At 34.9% G+C, this 22129-nt stretch overlaps 1 protein-coding gene across 1 annotated transcript in view; it reads left to right on the forward strand.

Annotated features, from left to right (window-relative positions):
• The first annotated feature begins 12505 nt into the window (after positions 1-12505).
• Positions 12506-22129, forward strand: part of ORY (Occludin-Related Y) — a 386890-nt gene continuing 377266 nt past the window's right edge. Inside the window, exons 1-2 of the mRNA XM_070998113.1 lie at positions 12506-13122; positions 13180-13496. Of these exons, the coding sequence (XP_070854214.1) occupies positions 12647-13122; positions 13180-13496 (793 nt within the window). The 5' untranslated portion in view covers positions 12506-12646. The remainder of the gene's footprint in view (positions 13123-13179; positions 13497-22129) is intronic.

The raw sequence follows: 22129 nt of genomic DNA on the forward strand, positions 1-22129 counted from the left end.
TTCTGCTCCTGCCGAAGCCAGGGAAACCAGCGGGCGAAGCTTCTTCCTATAGACCCATCTGCCTGCTGGACACTATAGGCAAGGTCTTCGAAAGGGTCATTGCAACAAGGCTTAACGCTGCTATGGAGGACGCCGGTGGACTGTCTTCCAACCAGTACGGTTTCCGTAAAGGGAAATCTACACTGGACCCGATAGAGAGGGTCACCAATATTGCTGCTAAAGCCATCGCGGGTACCAGATGGAAAGGTGGGACGAAAAAGTATTGTCTAGTGGTCACGCTGGACATACGGAACGCGTTCAACACAGCCGATTGGGGGAGGACACTGGAGGCACTACGGTCCTTCAACATCCCGGATTACCTGCTGAATGTAGTGCACAGCTACCTCAGCAAAAGGGAGTTGGTCCTAGATACCTCTGTGGGCCCCAGGACGTACGAGGTGACAGCCGGTGTTCCTCAAGGCTCGGTACTGGAACACGATGTATGACGGTGTTTTGAAGCTCCCACTGCCGAGCAGCACCGACATTGTGGGCTTTGCGGATGATGTCGCGCTGGTTGTGGTGGCCAAGGAAGTTGCGGCCGTGGAGGCAGCTGCAAACTGCGCAATTCGAGCAGTGGAGGGGTGGCTCGCAGCGGGCCTAGAGCTGGCCTCTCACAAAACTGAAGCGGTGCTGATTTCAAGCAGGAAAGCAGTGGAGTCGGCGCATATCCAGATCGGAGGGTCAACGATAACTTCTCAGCGTGCCATAAGGTACCTGGGAGTCATGCTGGACACCCGCCTCTCCTACCGCGAACACCTGGAGTTCGTAAACAAGAAGGCAAGCGAAACCACAGGATCGCTCTGCAGGATCCTGCTGAATACCAGGGGACCGAAGCAGGATAGACGCAGGCTCCTCGCGACTGTTGTCAAGTCGCAGTTGCTGTACGCGGCTCCAGCATAGAGCCATGGCTAAGTAGGAAGCACGGCCAGGTGGATTTTTACCTCACGCAGGCGCTGAGTGACACGGCTGCTTCCGAAGCTTCCTTAAGCGCTTCGGGCACGACACGGAGGACGGTTGCCCAGAGTGCGGCAGCGGCATTGTCGAGGACGCTCAGCATGTCCTTTTTGAATGTCGCCGCTTTGGCTATGACCGCCAAATACTCACGGAGACCACCGGGGCAAGAGTTCGGCCAGAAACCTTTGTGCCCCTCATGCTGCTGAAGGAGGCGAATTGGGAAGCGACGGCAGCCTACGCAGCGAGCGTACTGCGAACGCTGCGTCGCACCGATAACGAGAGGAGAGAAGTAACAGCCTAGGTGGCTACCATTGCGCGAACCCACAAAGCAACGCTCCACTCCAGAGCGCCACATATATTTGGTGCTGCTCACACGCGCGGTTTTTCCGGCACAAGCAAACAACATCGATCAGCTGATCGCAGTGCTGGACAGAGCCGGCTGTCCCTCGGCTCACCGAGGGACCTCCGACTAGTGCAGGCGATGGATAAGGAGAAATCGTTCGGACATGACGAGAACCAGGCTCTTGCAGTTGCCAGGGCAGAAGAAAAGTTTCAGATGATAAAACAGAAGGTGCAGCGGTCGCCAACGGGGATGAAGCAGACTCCCGATGCCCACCCAGTGTCAGCGCCTCCCAAAGTGACTGGGCCAATGTTCAACTTCGGCAGTAACGAGGATGAGCAAACCACCCCGAAGAGAAGTCGGGAACCAACCAGCCCTGAAGAGGCGATCGATGGAGCCAATAAGAAGCAGCGGGTGCAGAAAAGCGCCGCAGCTCTCACCAATGAGCTGGGCAAGATGCTCGACGAAATGATCGCGAAGTTCACGGACACAAATAGCAACAACAAGAAGGTTGTCCGCCATGTCACACAGGCCACGATCGACTCATTGCATGCAATGAAGAAGCTGCAAAGCGAGATCAGTGCGACGCTGGATGAATCCCGAGCCAGGGGCCCGACCGCCAGCGCAACCCAGCAGACAACACCATCGCTCTCTGCTCCACGGCAAGAAGGCACCAGCATAAAGAGAACGCATACTGGCGCGGGGAACCCAGGCAGGGTCGCGCCGAGAAACCCGCCGTGGCAGCAGGTGAGACCCAAACCAAGAAGCCCCACGTGACTGCAGCGAGTAATGGGGAAAGCGAAGGCCACGTGAACCGCACCGCGAAGCGCAGGAATCAGCGCTCTGACGCTATCCTAATCAAATGCAGCGAAGGATCGTACGCAGACATGCTCAAGCTGGTCAAAACCGAGCCTACCCTTCAGGGGCTTAAGGATGGTGTGCAAGGCATACGCAGAAACCCTCAGACCCAGCCACGCAGAAACTGCACACAGCCATCAAGTCCGCCTTCAGCGGCAAAGCCGAAGTGGCTATGCTGGAGGACACGGTGCAAGTGGAAATCCGCGACCTGGACGAAATGACCACCTGCGAGGAGGTATTACAGGCAGTTTACGCTGAGGAGGAGTGCGAGATCCCGGCGGGCGCTGCACCTAGGATGCGGAAGGCGTATGGCGGAACCCAAACGGCGACGGTCCACCTCAGACCTGAGCATGCGCAGCGGATCCTCGACAAGGGGAAAATCAGGGTTGGATGGGTCGTCTGCCGCATAAGACAGAAAACGGAGCCCAGGCGATGCTACAAATGCATGGGTTTAGGCCACATGTCTGCCAGATGCCCAGCGTCAGAGGCAATAGCCACAAACACGCAGCAATCCTGCTTCAGATGTGGCAAGGATGGCCACAAGTATAAAACTTGTACCCAGGGCAAACCAAAATGCATCATCTGCACAAGAAGCGGAAAATCTGTAGGAGAGGCCGACCCTCAGCAGTGCGTGCCCTGAGTACCGGAGAGCCATGCACGACAAACAGAGTGGTTACGGTCCTACAGCTAAACCTTAACCATTGCAGAGCGGCGCAGGACCTGCTAGCACAGACGCTCATCGAGCAGCAGGCTGAGGTGGCAATACTCAGCGAGCCCTAAAAGGACAAGCATGAAGGCGTATGGCAACGTAGTTCGGAAGGCAGAGCAGCAATATGGAGCTGCAGGCAGCCCCCGGGACACCTATCGCACAGGGCTTCCAGGACGGGATACACCAGATCGCAGATCAAAGGGATAACATTCTACAGCTGCTAAAAAGCCCCGAGCGTACACACTAGCGAGTTCAGAACAATAATGCAGGAGATCGCTGACGACGCACACGGTAGGTCCTCTGTCCTCATCGCAGGTGATTTCAACGCATGGTCCACAACATGGGGCAGCACTAGTATGACGCAGCGGGGAACCATCCTCCTTGAGGCAGTGGCTTCGCTAAACGTATGCCTACTCAACGAAGGTAATAGACCGACCTTCAGCAAGTCAGGTTGGGACCTTCGCTAGCCCTGAACTGGCACGCAACTGCGTATGGAGGGTGTCAGATATATACACCCACAGCGACCACGCCCTGATCATCACCCAGACAAGCCCCAGACTGCCCGCTCCAAGCAGCCGCCAAACAACCTACAAAGCGCATACCCTTAACACAGTGTCCCTCCTAGCACACATGGAAGGCGTCTGCGTTACAGGAGACGCTAACACACGCGCGAGGAACCTAGCCGATAGAGTGAAGGAGGCGTGCGATGCAGCTATGGAGAAGGCCACGAGAGGTGGTAACGGGCGAAGACCAGTACCATGGTGGAACGAGGAGATAGGCTGCGCGAGGAGAGACTGCCTAGCGGCCCGGCGCAGGTGTCAGAGAAGCAGAGGACGCGGAAACCAGGAGCTAAGGCAAACAACCTACAGAGCTAAGAGAACGCGATCAAAGCTAGCAAGGCCAGATGCTTCCAGGAGCTGTGCGAAGCGGCGGATGCAGAACCATTCGGGTCAGCATACAGGATGGTCATGGGTAAGCTCAACAGACAGCCGACCCCTACCGGCCACTTACAGCTTGGCCACCCTGTCCACCCTATTCCCCACCCAGCCGCCCCTTACCTGGCAAGCTACCGGAGAAGGCGATACTGTTCTCACCAGCGAAGCCGAAGTCCTGGCTGCGTTAAGGAAAACCAAAATCGAAAAATCCCCTGTCCCCGACTTCATTCCCAATGCTGCACTGCAAACATTGGTGGCAAACTACCCGGGTATATTCACGGAGATGTACAACACGTGTCTCACCCAACTAACCTTCCCCATAGGTTGGAAGCGTCAAACCGGGCAAACTGAACGACGACGCATCGTCATACAGACCCCTACGTATGCTGAATACAACGGGGAAGATATTCGAGCGCATAATCTGCACCCACCTCGAGAAAGAACTCGACCAAGAGCGTTATCGGACCACCAGTTTGGCTTCCGGAGGAAAAGAAGCACCATTGACGCGATCCAAACGGTCACCCAACTGGCTGCTAACGCAATCGAAGGAGAAATGTGGCTAGATGGCTTAAAAGAGTACTCCCTCGTCTGCACCCTGGACGTCAAGAATGCCTTTAACTCTGCCAACTGGAACCTTGTCCTGCAGGCCCTCCATCACATGGGAATCTCGAATTACCTGATCGACCTCGTAGCGGACTACTTCAAGGACAGACTGCTAACATATTCCTCTGATGTCGGAGAGCACGAGTACCTGGTGACAGGAGGAGTACCTCAAGGCTCAGTCCTGGGCCCGATACTGTGGAACGTCATGTACGACGGGATCCTAAGGCTGGTACTACCCGCAGGATGCACTGTGGTGGGATTTGCGGACGACATAGCGCTGGTAACGGTAGCGAAAACCCTCGAAGAGATCACGGATAGGTGCAGCCTCTCGATAGACACCCTCAATTGCTGGCTCGCAGACAACGGGTTAGCAATCGCCGAGCACAAAACGGAGGCAGTGCTCATAAGCAGCAGGAAGACTGTGGAGAAGGCCACAATACGAGTCGGATCAAGTCCAATAGAAACAAGCGCCTCAATCAAGTATCTTGGAGTACTGATCGACCACAGACTATCGGTCAAACCGCACCTATCGTATGCAGCAGCCAAAGCATCCAGATCGACTGCAGCCATCTCAAGGATGATGGCCAATACTCGAGGACCGAAGCAGCACAGCAGAAGGATAATAGCCACAGTGGTGACATCTACCATACTGTACGCCCACGCCCATATGGGCCGAAGCTATGAAGACCGCATCATACAGCCGCCAGTGCCAAGCTGTTTACAGACGCTGCGCACTGCGCATCACAAGCAGCTTCTGCACGGTATCCGAGGAAGCTGCGCTAGTGGTAGCCGGTACTATACCGATAGACCTGCTGGCGGCAGAACGAAGAACTGGGAGCACAGGAAGCAGGACTCAGCGCAGCAACACGATCGAGGCATGGCAAAGGAGGTGGATCAATGCGACCACAGGGCGGTGGACGCACAGGCTAATTCCCAGTCTAACCCCCTGGCTGCAGAGACGACACGGACAGGTAGACTTTTACCTCACGCAGATGATCTCCCGGCACGGATGTTTCAAGAAATACCTGCATAGGTTTAATCACGAGCCAAACCCCTACTGCGACCACTGCGGCACAGGAAGCATCGAAGTCGCGGAGCACGCGCTATTCATCAGCCCCCTATACGTTAAACGACAACCGTTTGTATCCTGACAGCGGATAACGTGATCAGCTGCATGCTGGAAAACCAAAGCAAGTGGGACGCGATAGCCAACATGTCCGCTGGCATCCTGAAGGAGCTAAGGCGTCGAGAACGGAGTCGACGCATCGAGTTATAAGGACGTGCGGCAAACTGACCGCCATCCGACCCGCGAAGTATAGCTTTGCGGCAGTCCCGCGGGATCGGAACATTTCTACCTCTTCTCTTCTTCTATCACTTGTATTCATGTATAAACTTAAGCTTTACTTAATAAAAAAAAAAAAAATACGTATGTGCATTAGGGTGTCCCTTATATGGCAAAAAAAAATTTTTTTTCGAATTTTGTAATGCATACCTCCTGTATCTTTTATAAATGTAAAACCTTACTCAAATATGAAATTTGATCTTTCTAGCATGATTGCAACCCGTGCCGACCGAGCTTCAAATTTGATCAAAAAATGTTTTTTGTCCTATTATTCCAATCTTCTATAAAATTAATCAAAATGAAATTAATGAAGTGAATAAAATGGAAAATGAATTTATTGTAATATTTATATTTATTTAAACACATAAAATAATAACAATCAGGCAGGGTAACTTCTATTTAGTGTGGTTTTTTTACAGTCCGGATATAAATGTCTATGTTCGTTGACACAGCGCAACAGGTATTGTTTTTGTTCTTCTTCCGCCGTGATAAGTCCTTGAAAATCTTGCATTAATTTGACAGCCCTCTCAGCAGTGTCATTTACAACCTTCAACCGACTTATCCTACTTTTAGCTTTCAGAAAAGCAGCATTATCATCCCAAGAAGATATATCTTCCTGAAGAAAACTGTCGTCAATCTGCAGTCGATTTAGAAATTGTTTGCTCTTCTCCGATACAAAATCATCCAGCGTTTTATCTGAAACAAAAAACAGGTTAATTAACAAAAAGAATTACAACGTAAAGTATATAAAAAACAGACACAAAAAATAATTTTAGCTTACCAAACAACGTTTGGGACATTTCTTCCTTTGATGGAATATAGCGTTTGCCAACATCTGACCTCTTGTCCCTGTCTAAGTTTTCAATCATTTTCATTTTGGTTTGGTTATCAACCTCATTATCAAACAGTGATAAAATGACTGTCTCTTCACACAAGTACCATAGGTGGTGGCTGAACTTGCTTAAAGCAGCTTTTGAAACTGTTGTGTCAACTTTTTCGTACTCTTTTAATGCCTTCAAGAAGTACAAATCTTGGTTAGGTGCTTTAATCGCCACTGTGCATTCAAGCGAAGGCTTTACATACAATGTGACGATAAATAGGCAAACATCTTGTAGGGCCCTTTTGTCTTTTACAATCATTCTGACTTGAGATTGCAGCAAACATATTTTTAAAGAGTAAATCGCTCTTGCCATCCACCGTGCCTGATGCATAGCTCCAGGGGGCCTGATTTTTATTTTCTTGTTTGTATCTCCTCCCAGAAACACTACGCAAAGTTCAACTAATTCACGATAATCGTCTCTTATGAAAGATTTTTCCAGTTCTGCTTTATAAAACATTATCAAAGATGTAATATTTGTCTCAGCAACATATTCTTTAACGAAATCAAGGCATAGTTCAATTTTATTTGAATCGATGTTTTTCCGATCTGAACTTCTTAAAGAGCGGAATATCTGCGCTGTTAGTAATGTGCTTTATCTTGGTTTCGAAGACAGTTTTTAAGACCAACTCATAAACATGATGACGACAAGCGAACAATAACAATTCTCTTTCTAAAGTGTGTTCTAAAAGAGCGCAAGCTCCATTGTAACGTCCAGTATTCGAAGATGTGGTGTCGCAGCACATTATTTGTACCTTGTTATTAAGATCCCAGTCACAAAGGGCGGTTGAGACGGCTTTTGATTGATGTTTACCAGAAGAACTCTCCAGTTTTGGTACTGCAAGAAGCTGTTCTTTGTCGTCAAATGAAACTATAATTGGCAAGCGTTTTTCTTTTGAAACTCGCACATTCAGCCCTGGTAATAGTTTTCCATCCTAATGGACTGTGACTACATCAGGAACATTGTTCTGAAAATCAGTTTTTATTGCTTCTGCCCTAGATTTTCTCATCTGAGTACGAATTCGCTGAATCGAGGATTTATTAATTGGGAAATCATCACTGCTCAGACCAAGCGCTTCTACAACCGCATGAAGAATGTAAACGGAGTCTCTAATGCTCAACTGACAACGGTCTAAAGCTGCGACAAGTTTAGGTGTTATCAGTTTCTTTCTACCTCTTTTCGAACTTGTTTTAGAGCCGAGAACCACTGGCAAGCTGATTTCAGAATACAAAATCTGTTCCCCGTCCGAATCTTCGGAATGTTCCAAGTTTTGTGTAGTAGAAGTAGATGCAACAGCCAATAATTCCATTTGTCTTAATTTTCTTTCCTCATCGTCTAATCGTCTCTGTCTAACTCTTTCTTCTTTCTCCGTCAATTTTTTGTCTACACCAGCTAAATATCCTGGTCGACCTGGTTCTCTTTGTTTATTCAAAAATAGTTTGTCTTCCTCTATTTTTATTATTTTCAAGGCATCAGCATGTGCAATATCAAATAAGTTATCAAGGCTTATTTTAAAATTCTTTTCTCGGTCCTTGAAAGTGGCTAGAGTTTTTTTACAATTTTTTTGCAGATCTCTCCAAGCATGGTATAAATCAATAAGTTTCTTCACGCAATTGGGCAATGCCCTTGTGGGAATTCTCGCTTTTTCCCAAAATATTAAACACTCCCTAGTCACAAGATTTGCACTTTCACTGAGAGTTAGCTTGACTTGCCGAATATTATAAAATAAAACGGAGAGAACCTGGCGATTTGATGGTAACTTTGCACCAGTGATTTGATGACTAGGTAGCCCGATAAGAAAAATATTTTCTTTATCACTACGTAATGTCACTGACATCTTTACTCAACAAACAATAGTGCACCAATAACACCAAAACTTACGAATGAAATAACGAATGAAGCGTAGTCCATAGTCGCAGCGCTGTAACCGCACCAACTTGTACGGACAAGCTTAAATTGCAAGTCGGAACGTGTTCTCTTGCATGCAACGGGCTAGTATTTTTTTCTAGAACATATTGAGTTATTAGGAACGTTTTAAGAAGGTATGCGTAAAAATATATCAAACATGAAAAATAAGGGACACCCTAATGTGCATATAAAAGTGCACAGCCGGCCGTTTAATTTTTTGTACATTTTGCGCTGTGAAAAAACACCAAAACTGTGTTGTGCAAATAATTCATTTTATTTTATTTCATTTTTTTTTCTCGAGATTGAAAAATGTCTGATACGGAAAACTCGGTTCGGGCTCAAAGTATAACCACAAGTGACGTCGACTACTACCGAGTCAAATCCCAATCTATTTTGCGGCAAATGAGCTCGATGAAATGTTATTTGAACGCTGATGTGGCTAATCAGTTTGACGAAGCTGATTTGCTGGCGCGAATGGAATGGGTCAATTCCTTAAACCAGGCATTTGATTCTGCGCAGACATCGTTGGAAAGACTGGATTTTTCCGAAATCTCGAGCGACCATCGGATTGAATTTGCCGATGTTTTCCTGGATGTAAAGGCCAAACTAAGCCGAGGCTTTGCTGCTCATCGCAAGGCACAATTGCCGGCTTCAACCGCTGCAAATTCAACATCTTTTGACATCACTAATAATGCGGATCTTTCTTTTCGATCTAGGAAGCCTCGGTTGCCAAATTTGGAAATTGCTCGTTTTCATGGATCCTACTCTGAGTAGCCGGATTTCCTTGCGTCTTTCACTACCGTCATCGGAAATGATGATGAGCTCATCGACATTGAAAAATTACAATATTTGCGTTCGAGTTCGGGCGGCGTGGCTCTGGAAACCATACGCTCGCTTGAGCCCTCGAATGCTAATTATAAAAAGGCTATGAATTTGCTGGTTAATCGATTTGATAATAAAGTTCTACACTTTCAGGCACACGTTCAGGCAATATTCGGTTTAAAGGGTGTCGAGAAGGGATCTTCGAAGGGTCTTCGGGAGCTGAGTGATTGCATGAATTCGCATCTGCGATGATACACTTGCCGCCATAGTAAAGCGATTTTGGGAAATTGAGGACTTCTCTTCGTCTAAACCATCTTTATTGCCGGAAGACTTGCGATGTGAGCATCTTTTCACTTCCGGATTCAAATCTCTAGGTGATTCTTATTGCCTGACTCGTCGTCGTATCAAGAGTTTGGAAGCTAAACTATTGTAGATAGAAACCCAGCCCTGAAACCTCGGTACTCAGCATTTTTGAGGGAGTATATCGATCTAGGTCACACGTCTCTTGTAACTAAGGAACCGCCAGAAACACAATTATTTTTGGCCCACCATTGCGTACATAAGCAGGAGAGCACGAGTACGATGCTTCGTGTCGTTTTTGATGGATCTGCTGAAACAACTTCTGGTAGCTCTCTGAACGACTTGCTTCTGGCAGGACCAACAATTCATCAAAAAATCTTCAATATACTGCTTCGCTTTCGATTTTTTAAAGTTGCCCTTTGTGGAGATATATGCAAGATGTACCGTTGCGTGCGTGTTTCGTACCCGGATGATTTTTTACAGTGCATCGTTTGGAGAGAGAGCTTAACGGAAGAGTTGAGTGTTTTTAAATTGAACACGGGGACTTATGGAACCAAGCCAGCTGCCTTCTTGGCTATAAGGGCCATGCATCATGGAATCATTTCCTATTGGAGCCATAATTGTTCGTAGAGATTTCTATGTGGATGATTTAATATCTGGTGGGGGCTCAGTTGGGGAGGTGAGAGAAATTCGTCGTCAGGTGAAGGAACTACTGTCGCGAGGCCATTTTCCAATCCGCAAATGGTGTTCTAATGAGTCAGCAGCCCTGGAAGGGGAGAGCAGCTAATCAAATTTCACGATGGATCGGATGTCGCCAAGGCATTGGGACTAGTCTGGGATCCATCTTCTGATCAACTCTTATTTAACTTTTCTCAACTGACAACCAATCAACGGCCCCCTAAGCGGGTTGCATTGTCAACGATTGCCAAATTTTATGATCCACTCGGTTTAATAACTCTAAATATCACAAAATCGAAGATTTTTCTGCAATCTCTATGGAGTGCGAACGTGGATTGGGATGACGCACTGCCAGAGCCCATTCTTTCGTCATGGGCGGAGTTGACCTCACAGTTATCGGTCGTACAGAACTTAAAATTTCCATTTCGTACTGCAACCAAGGGCGTCCGTTGAGTTTCATGGATTCTGCGATGCGAGCATGTCAGCTTATGGAGCGTATCTATACTTGCGATCGGAGACCAATGGAGAATCGAAAGTCCATCTGCTCTGTGCCAAGTCAAGGGTAGCTCCATTGAAGGCCTTAACAATTCCAAGATTAGAACTTTCCGCAGCGCTTTTATTGGCTGAGCTAATCGTAAACGCCGAGGAAGCCCTAAATTTCGATTGCACCTTTCATTGCTGGTCGGATTCGTCTATTGTGTTGGCGTGGGTTCGGCAACCTCCGAGGGAGTTTAACGTTTTCGTATCAAACAGAATCGCGAAAATTCAGGAGATGACGAAAGACATGACTTGGCATCACGTTCCTACAAACTTGAATCCGGCAGACGTCGTATCGCGAGGATGTATCCCAAGAGAATTGTTGGAACATTCCCTTTGGGCTAACGGGCCTCCATTCCTTCTGCAAAGCTCGTCGAACTGGCCGTCCCTGCTAGACTCAGCAAAGGATCTTCCAGAGCGCCATTCTGTGGCTCTAATTGGGTCCGTTTGCATAGACAGTTCATCAAACTGCAAATTCCTCAACTCTTTCGATAAGTTGCAGCGCGTATTTGCATACATTTATCGGTTCATTTCAAATTGCGTTCGATGTTTCCGAACGAAGCCTGTTACTTGGGAGCACGTCATGGGTAGCCTGCCAGCAAATAGAGTGCAGCCCAATCCAGCTTTTCATAGCACAGGAGTGGACTATTGTGGGCCATTCTATCATAAGGCAGAGGCCAGAAATAAGGCACCCCACAAGTGCTATATCGCCGTCTTTGTCTGCTTTTCCACGAAGGCTGCTCTTTTGGAAGTGGTCCAGGATCTCACGACGGATTCTTTCATCGCAGCGCTGAGGAGATTCATCAGCCTTAGAGGCAGTCCGCGTACCATTTGGAGCGACAATGCTACAAACTTTGTCGGTGCAAAGAGCGAGCTTGCCGAGCTGAAAGAGCTCTTTTTGAGCGAGCAGCACACAGCATCGACATCTTCCGTGTGTTTAGCTGATGGGATCGATTGGAAGTTAAGAACTCTTGCATATGAGATTTCTGCTATCCTTAACTCTCGTCCACTCTGTTCAATTTCAGAAAATGGCGTGGCACTAACGCCCACAAACCGCCCAAAACTGTGGCTCCTTCAGTTTTGATGCTAGAATAAAAATTTTAACTGAAATGTATTGTTCTCGCCAATACTTATCGATCGACCCAAAAAAATTTTGCCACGCCTACTTTAACGCCCACAAAAAAATTTAGCTGAAACGTATTGGAATAGTCAATACCTATCGATTGATCCAAAAAAAAATTTCAACGCCCACTCTAACGCCCATAACGCTTATATCTGTCTACCGCCGGTAGGTGGCGCATTTAAATCTCGCTTTGCTGCTTGCATATCTCCATTTCCGTTTGGTCCCATTAGCGGAGTAACGGGTATCTGATAGTCGAGGTACTCGACTATAGCGATCTTCCTTGTTTTTAAAATGTTTTGACCCTATATTGACACCTATATACAATACGATCTATCTATCTCCGATTAATACAACGCGAATGTATTTCAGCCGGGTCCCACGCGCACAGAGCAACATTTGGGAACATGCGTTTGCAGGCGGGAACCTGGTAGTTGAAGGCTTCGAATATAACGTTTTCTATTGTTTATTTTAGATTTGGACACCTTGCGAAGTACAAGAATATAATACTTAGAGAACGCGATCGTCTAGCTGGAGAAGTTGTGGACTTAGAAAAACGACTAGCCACTAACCGATATTACTCTGAGAACTTGGAATATATTATTCGAAACAATGAAGATGCTATGAGTAAAATGGCATCACGAGCGAAATTTGCTGAGGGCGAACGCTTAAATGTAGAGTCAAAGCTGCGAGCTTTAATGAAAACGATGGAAGAACAAAAAGAGGCGCATGGTAAAACTATGATGAAACTGGATATAGCAAATAGAGATTTATCAGAGACATCACGTAAACTTAGTCAAAAAATGTCAGATTATGATAGGCAGCGGGTCCATTTAGATAAATATAGAAGTGAAGTAAACGCATTAAATAAGGCAATGCACAAAAATGAAGATGACATAGCTGACTTAACTAAAAATCAAAAAAATAACGAAGAAATGATTAAGCAGTTAAGGTTAATTGAAAAAGAAAAATCAAATGCAGTTTCTCAATTGACCAGCAGGTTAAAAAAATCGATTGAAGATCAAAATAATGCAACTACTCGAATGTACAAATTAAATAGAAAAGTTATGATGTTAAATAGTGAAATATTAAGGCTTAAGTATACTAATTTACCATTAATGCTAATCCTAAAGTAAAAGTTTTTACATTATTTCAGAAACAATATAAATTCACTGGAGAAGGACGTTTTAAATGCAAATGGACGAACAGATGATATTCGTCGTATCAAGGAGACATTACAACGTGAACGTGATAGTCTGAGAAGTGATATTATTAAGTTAAACAACACCATGGCAGACTTAAAACATGATATGATGTTAAAAACGAATATGATAAGTTCGTTAAACCTTGATATGAATAAACTTAACGTCAAACTAGATGAAGCTTATATTCTGAAGTCAAAAGCAGAGAAAGAAAGGGACGAAATGGCCCAGGAAATGGAAACTCTTCACGAACGCATCGAGAACTACCAAGGTATGCTGAATTATGTGTTTTAGCTAATTTCATTTTCATTCCTATTTGACTACTGTACTGGATACTGTTTACCAAATTAATATGATAACTACAATGGTGAAAATAGGTGACGCTATAGCCTAGGTGTATTAGTGGAAAAAGAAGAATTGGTTTAAGTATATCTCCATCCCTCTCTATCTAATAGTCGAGGCCGTCGACTATAGCGTTTCGCTTGTTTTGTATTAAGGGGGTACGCTTAAGACGGCTCTTAAATCGGCTATTCATTCATTGGATGTTGTAATATTGCATTTCACCGCAAAGAATCTGTGGAGAGCTTAAATTTGGATGAGCTCTCCACAAGGGTTGCTTTGTTCTGGTCGGGATAATGCTTAATTAGTTCTGGGCTTTGAAGAAAAGTTATTAGGACCGGCAAATGGTCCGAAGATAAGTCCGAAAGAGAGCTTGGGCGAATTCGATTTGATGTTCTTTGTTACAGCGTAGTCAATTAACTTTTCAGCTGTCCAGTATGTAGGGCTGCCAAAGATGACATAGTTAAGTTTGTTGCTTAAGTTTATGATTGCTTGCCTTCCCTCAAGTCACGAGTCGTGAGCCCCAGTGCGTGTGATTTGCATTGTAGTCTCCTCCAGCCGTCAATATACAAATTAATTGTAGAAGTCCAAGAATTGCCCTACCGATAATAATACTGTCGTTGCCTGATTGTAATTTTAAGGATGTAGCTTGCAAATATTTCACCTCTGGTGAAAGTGTGGTTTGATGCGTTCCCTGACTTTGTATCCGGTTTTGCCATGGCCTTAACTTCCGAATGATGTGTGCAATTTAAAGAGTATCCTCTTATTTTAAAGTTGTATTTACTTGTAAGGTGGGTTTCTGTTAGCAGCATTCAATGTCCTCATTGAGTTATTTCAAGTTTGTGTCGCGAAACCCCGTTCGCGTTCCAAAAGGATATTCGAAGGCAAGACATCGATTTTTTAAAATGTTGGAATGGGATCATCTTTATTAGAATGCTTTAGTTTTGCATAAGTTTTTGCATTTTTGTTTAACAAAAGACCATCACCAACAAAGTCCATCATACTTTATTGTAATGTTAACAACACGTCTCGATATTATTCGGTATTTGTCCTATTGCGGCTCAGCGCGAAGCGCTTGTGGGATCTAGTTTTGTTTTCTGGGCACTGGCGTATGTCATTTCCTTATTTGTGTTTAAAGGAAAAAATGACGATCTGGCTGCTTTCCCAAAGAAAAAATCACACGTGGCTTGAGGCACTTACTCATTTTGTGTATTCTGGGAGCGTGCAGATTGGCTCGTTGAAGCCGATTTTTTTGGCTCCTCTGTATTTATGTATTTAAATACATAAATACATAAATACATAAATACATAAATACATAAATACATAAATACATAAATACATAAATACATAAATACATAAATACATAAATACATAAATACATAAATACATAAATACATAAATACATAAATACATAAATACATAAATACATAAATACATAAATACATAAATACATAAATACATAAATACATAAATACATAAATACATAAATACATAAATACATAAATACATAAATACATAAATACATAAATACATAAATACATAAATACATAAATACATAAATACATAAATACATAAATACATAAATACATAAATACATAAATACATAAATACATAAATACATAAATACATAAATACATAAATACATAAATACATAAATACATAAATACATAAATACATAAATAAATACATAAATACATAAATACATAAATACATAAATACATAAATACATAAATACATAAATACATAAATACATAAATATTTATGTATTTATGTATTTATGTATTTATGTATTTATGTATTTATGTATTTATGTATTTATGTATTTATGTATTTATGTATTTATGTATTTATGTATTTATGTATTTATGTATTTATGTATTTATGTATTTATGTATTTATGTATTTATGTATTTATGTATTTATGTATTTATGTATTTATGTATTTATGTATTTATGTATTTATGTATTTATGTATTTATGTATTTATGTATTTATGTATTTATGTATTTATGTATTTAAATACATAAATACATAAATACATAAATACATAAATACATAAATACATAAATACATAAATACATAAATACATAAATACATAAATACATAAATACATAAATACATAAATACATAAATACATAAATACATAAATACATAAATACATAAATACATAAATACATAAATACATAAATACATAAATACATAAATACATAAATACATAAATACATAAATACATAAATACATAAATACATAAATACATAAATACATAAATACATAAATACATAAATACATAAATACATAAATACATAAATACATAAATACATAAATACATAAATACATAAATACATAAATACATAAATACATAAATACATAAATACATAAATACATAAATACATAAATACATAAATACATAAATACATAAATACATAAATACATAAATACATAAATACATAAATACATAAATACATAAATACATAAATACATAAATACATAAATACATAAATACATAAATACATAAATACATAAATACATAAATACATAAATACATAAATACATAAATACATAAATACATAAATACATAAATACATAAATACATAAATACATAAATACATAAATACATAAATACATAAATACATAAATACATAAATACATAAATACATAAATACATAAATACATAAATACATAAATACATAAATACATAAATACATAAATACATAAATACATAAATACATAAATACATAAATACATAAATACATAAATACATAAATACATAAATACATAAATACATAAATACATAAATACATAAATACATAAATACATAAATACATAAATACATAAATACATAAATACATAAATACATAAATACATAAATACATAAATACATAAATACATAAATACATAAATACATAAATACATAAATACATAAATACATAAATACATAAATACATAAATACATAAATACATAAATACATAAATACATAAATACATAAATACATAAATACATAAATACATAAATACATAAATACATAAATACATAAATACATAAATACATAAATACATAAATACATAAATACATAAATACATAAATACATAAATACATAAATACATAAATACATAAATACATAAATACATAAATACATAAATACATAAATACATAAATACATAAATACATAAATACATAAATACATAAATACATAAATACATAAATACATAAATACATAAATACATAAATACATAAATACATAAATACATAAATACATAAATACATAAATACATAAATACATAAATACATAAATACATAAATACATAAATACATAAATACATAAATACATAAATACATAAATACATAAATACATAAATACATAAATACATAAATACATAAATACATAAATACATAAATACATAAATAATACATAAATACATAAATACATAAATACATAAATACATAAATACATAAATACATAAATACATAAATACATAAATACATAAATACATAAATACATAAATACATAAATACATAAATACATAAATACATAAATACATAAATACATAAATACATAAATACATAAATACATAAATACATAAATACATAAATACATAAATACATAAATACATAAATACATAAATACATAAATACATAAATACATAAATACATAAATACATAAATACATAAATACATAAATACATAAATACATAAATACATAAATACATAAATACATAAATACATAAATACATAAATACATAAATACATAAATACATAAATACATAAATACATAAATACATAAATACATAAATACATAAATACATAAATACATAAATACATAAATACATAAATACATAAATACATAAATACATAAATACATAAATACATAAATACATAAATACATAAATACATAAATACATAAATACATAAATACATAAATACATAAATACATAAATACATAAATACATAAATACATAAATACATAAATACATAAATACATAAATACATAAATACATAAATACATAAATACATAAATACATAAATACATAAATACATAAATACATAAATACATAAATACATAAATACATAAATACATAAATACATAAATACATAAATACATAAATACATAAATACATAAATACATAAATACATAAATACATAAATACATAAATACATAAATACATAAATACATAAATACATAAATACATAAATACATAAATACATAAATACATAAATACATAAATACATAAATACATAAATACATAAATACATAAATACATAAATACATAAATACATAAATACATAAATACATAAATACATAAATACATAAATACATAAATACATAAATACATAAATACATAAATACATAAATACATAAATACATAAATACATAAATACATAAATACATAAATACATAAATACATAAATACATAAATACATAAATACATAAATACATAAATACATAAATACATAAATACATAAATACATAAATACATAAATACATAAATACATAAATACATAAATACATAAATACATAAATACATAAATACATAAATACATAAATACATAAATACATAAATACATAAATACATAAATACATAAATACATAAATACATAAATACATAAATACATAAATACATAAATACATAAATACATAAATACATAAATACATAAATACATAAATACATAAATACATAAATACATAAATACATAAATACATAAATACATAAATACATAAATACATAAATACATAAATACATAAATACATAAATACATAAATACATAAATACATAAATACATAAATACATAAATACATAAATACATAAATACATAAATACATAAATACATAAATACATAAATACATAAATACATAAATACATAAATACATAAATACATAAATACATAAATACATAAATACATAAATACATAAATACATAAATACATAAATACATAAATACATAAATACATAAATACATAAATACATAAATACATAAATACATAAATACATAAATACATAAATACATAAATACATAAATACATAAATACATAAATACATAAATACATAAATACATAAATACATAAATACATAAATACATAAATACATAAATACATAAATACATAAATACATAAATACATAAATACATAAATACATAAATACATAAATACATAAATACATAAATACATAAATACATAAATACATAAATACATAAATACATAAATACATAAATACATAAATACATAAATACATAAATACATAAATACATAAATACATAAATACATAAATACATAAATACATAAATACATAAATACATAAATACATAAATACATAAATACATAAATACATAAATACATAAATACATAAATACATAAATACATAAATACATAAATACATAAATACATAAATACATAAATACATAAATACATAAATACATAAATACATAAATACATAAATACATAAATACATAAATACATAAATACATAAATACATAAATACATAAATACATAAATACATAAATACATAAATACATAAATACATAAATACATAAATACATAAATACATAAATACATAAATACATAAATACATAAATACATAAATACATAAATACATAAATACATAAATACATAAATACATAAATACATAAATACATAAATACATAAATACATAAATACATAAATACATAAATACATAAATACATAAATACATAAATACATAAATACATAAATACATAAATACATAAATACATAAATACATAAATACATAAATACATAAATACATAAATACATAAATACATAAATACATAAATACATAAATACATAAATACATAAATACATAAATACATAAATACATAAATACATAAATACATAAATACATAAATACATAAATACATAAATACATAAATACATAAATACATAAATACATAAATACATAAATACATAAATACATAAATACATAAATACATAAATACATAAATACATAAATACATAAATACATAAATACATAAATACATAAATACATAAATACATAAATACATAAATACATAAATACATAAATACATAAATACATAAATACATAAATACATAAATACATAAATACATAAATACATAAATACATAAATACATAAATACATAAATACATAAATACATAAATACATAAATACATAAATACATAAATACATAAATACATAAATACATAAATACATAAATACATAAATACATAAATACATAAATACATAAATACATAAATACATAAATACATAAATACATAAATACATAAATACATAAATACATAAATACATAAATACATAAATACATAAATACATAAATACATAAATACATAAATACATAAATACATAAATACATAAATACATAAATACATAAATACATAAATACATAAATACATAAATACATAAATACATAAATACATAAATACATAAATACATAAATACATAAATACATAAATACATAAATACATAAATACATAAATACATAAATACATAAATACATAAATACATAAATACATAAATACATAAATACATAAATACATAAATACATAAATACATAAATACATAAATACATAAATACATAAATACATAAATACATAAATACATAAATACATAAATACATAAATACATAAATACATAAATACATAAATACATAAATACATAAATACATAAATACATAAATACATAAATACATAAATACATAAATACATAAATACATAAATACATAAATACATAAATACATAAATACATAAATACATAAATACATAAATACATAAATACATAAATACATAAATACATAAATACATAAATACATAAATACATAAATACATAAATACATAAATACATAAATACATAAATACATAAATACATAAATACATAAATACATAAATACATAAATACATAAATACATAAATACATAAATACATAAATACATAAATACATAAATACATAAATACATAAATACATAAATACATAAATACATAAATACATAAATACATAAATACATAAATACATAAATACATAAATACATAAATACATAAATACATAAATACATAAATACATAAATACATAAATACATAAATACATAAATACATAAATACATAAATACATAAATACATAAATACATAAATACATAAATACATAAATACATAAATACATAAATACATAAATACATAAATACATAAATACATAAATACATAAATACATAAATACATAAATACATAAATACATAAATACATAAATACATAAATACATAAATACATAAATACATAAATACATAAATACATAAATACATAAATACATAAATACATAAATACATAAATACATAAATACATAAATACATAAATACATAAATACATAAATACATAAATACATAAATACATAAATACATAAATACATAAATACATAAATACATAAATACATAAATACATAAATACATAAATACATAAATACATAAATACATAAATACATAAATACATAAATACATAAATACATAAATACATAAATACATAAATACATAAATACATAAATACATAAATACATAAATACATAAATACATAAATACATAAATACATAAATACATAAATACATAAATACATAAATACATAAATACATAAATACATAAATACATAAATACATAAATACATAAATACATAAATACATAAATACATAAATACATAAATACATAAATACATAAATACATAAATACATAAATACATAAATACATAAATACATAAATACATAAATACATAAATACATAAATACATAAATACATAAATACATAAATACATAAATACATAAATACATAAATACATAAATACATAAATACATAAATACATAAATACATAAATACATAAATACATAAATACATAAATACATAAATACATAAATACATAAATACATAAATACATAAATACATAAATACATAAATACATAAATACATAAATACATAAATACATAAATACATAAATACATAAATACATAAATACATAAATACATAAATACATAAATACATAAATACATAAATACATAAATACATAAATACATAAATACATAAATACATAAATACATAAATACATAAATACATAAATACATAAATACATAAATACATAAATACATAAATACATAAATACATAAATACATAAATACATAAATACATAAATACATAAATACATAAATACATAAATACATAAATACATAAATACATAAATACATAAATACATAAATACATAAATACATAAATACATAAATACATAAATACATAAATACATAAATACATAAATACATAAATACATAAATACATAAATACATAAATACATAAATACATAAATACATAAATACATAAATACATAAATACATAAATACATAAATACATAAATACATAAATACATAAATACATAAATACATAAATACATAAATACATAAATACATAAATACATAAATACATAAATACATAAATACATAAATACATAAATACATAAATACATAAATACATAAATACATAAATACATAAATACATAAATACATAAATACATAAATACATAAATACATAAATACATAAATACATAAATACATAAATACATA

The sequence above is a fragment of the Drosophila suzukii genome, assembly GCF_043229965.1.
Source record: "Drosophila suzukii chromosome Y unlocalized genomic scaffold, CBGP_Dsuzu_IsoJpt1.0 scf_Y1, whole genome shotgun sequence".
Lineage (NCBI taxonomy): Eukaryota > Metazoa > Arthropoda > Insecta > Diptera > Drosophilidae > Drosophila > Drosophila suzukii.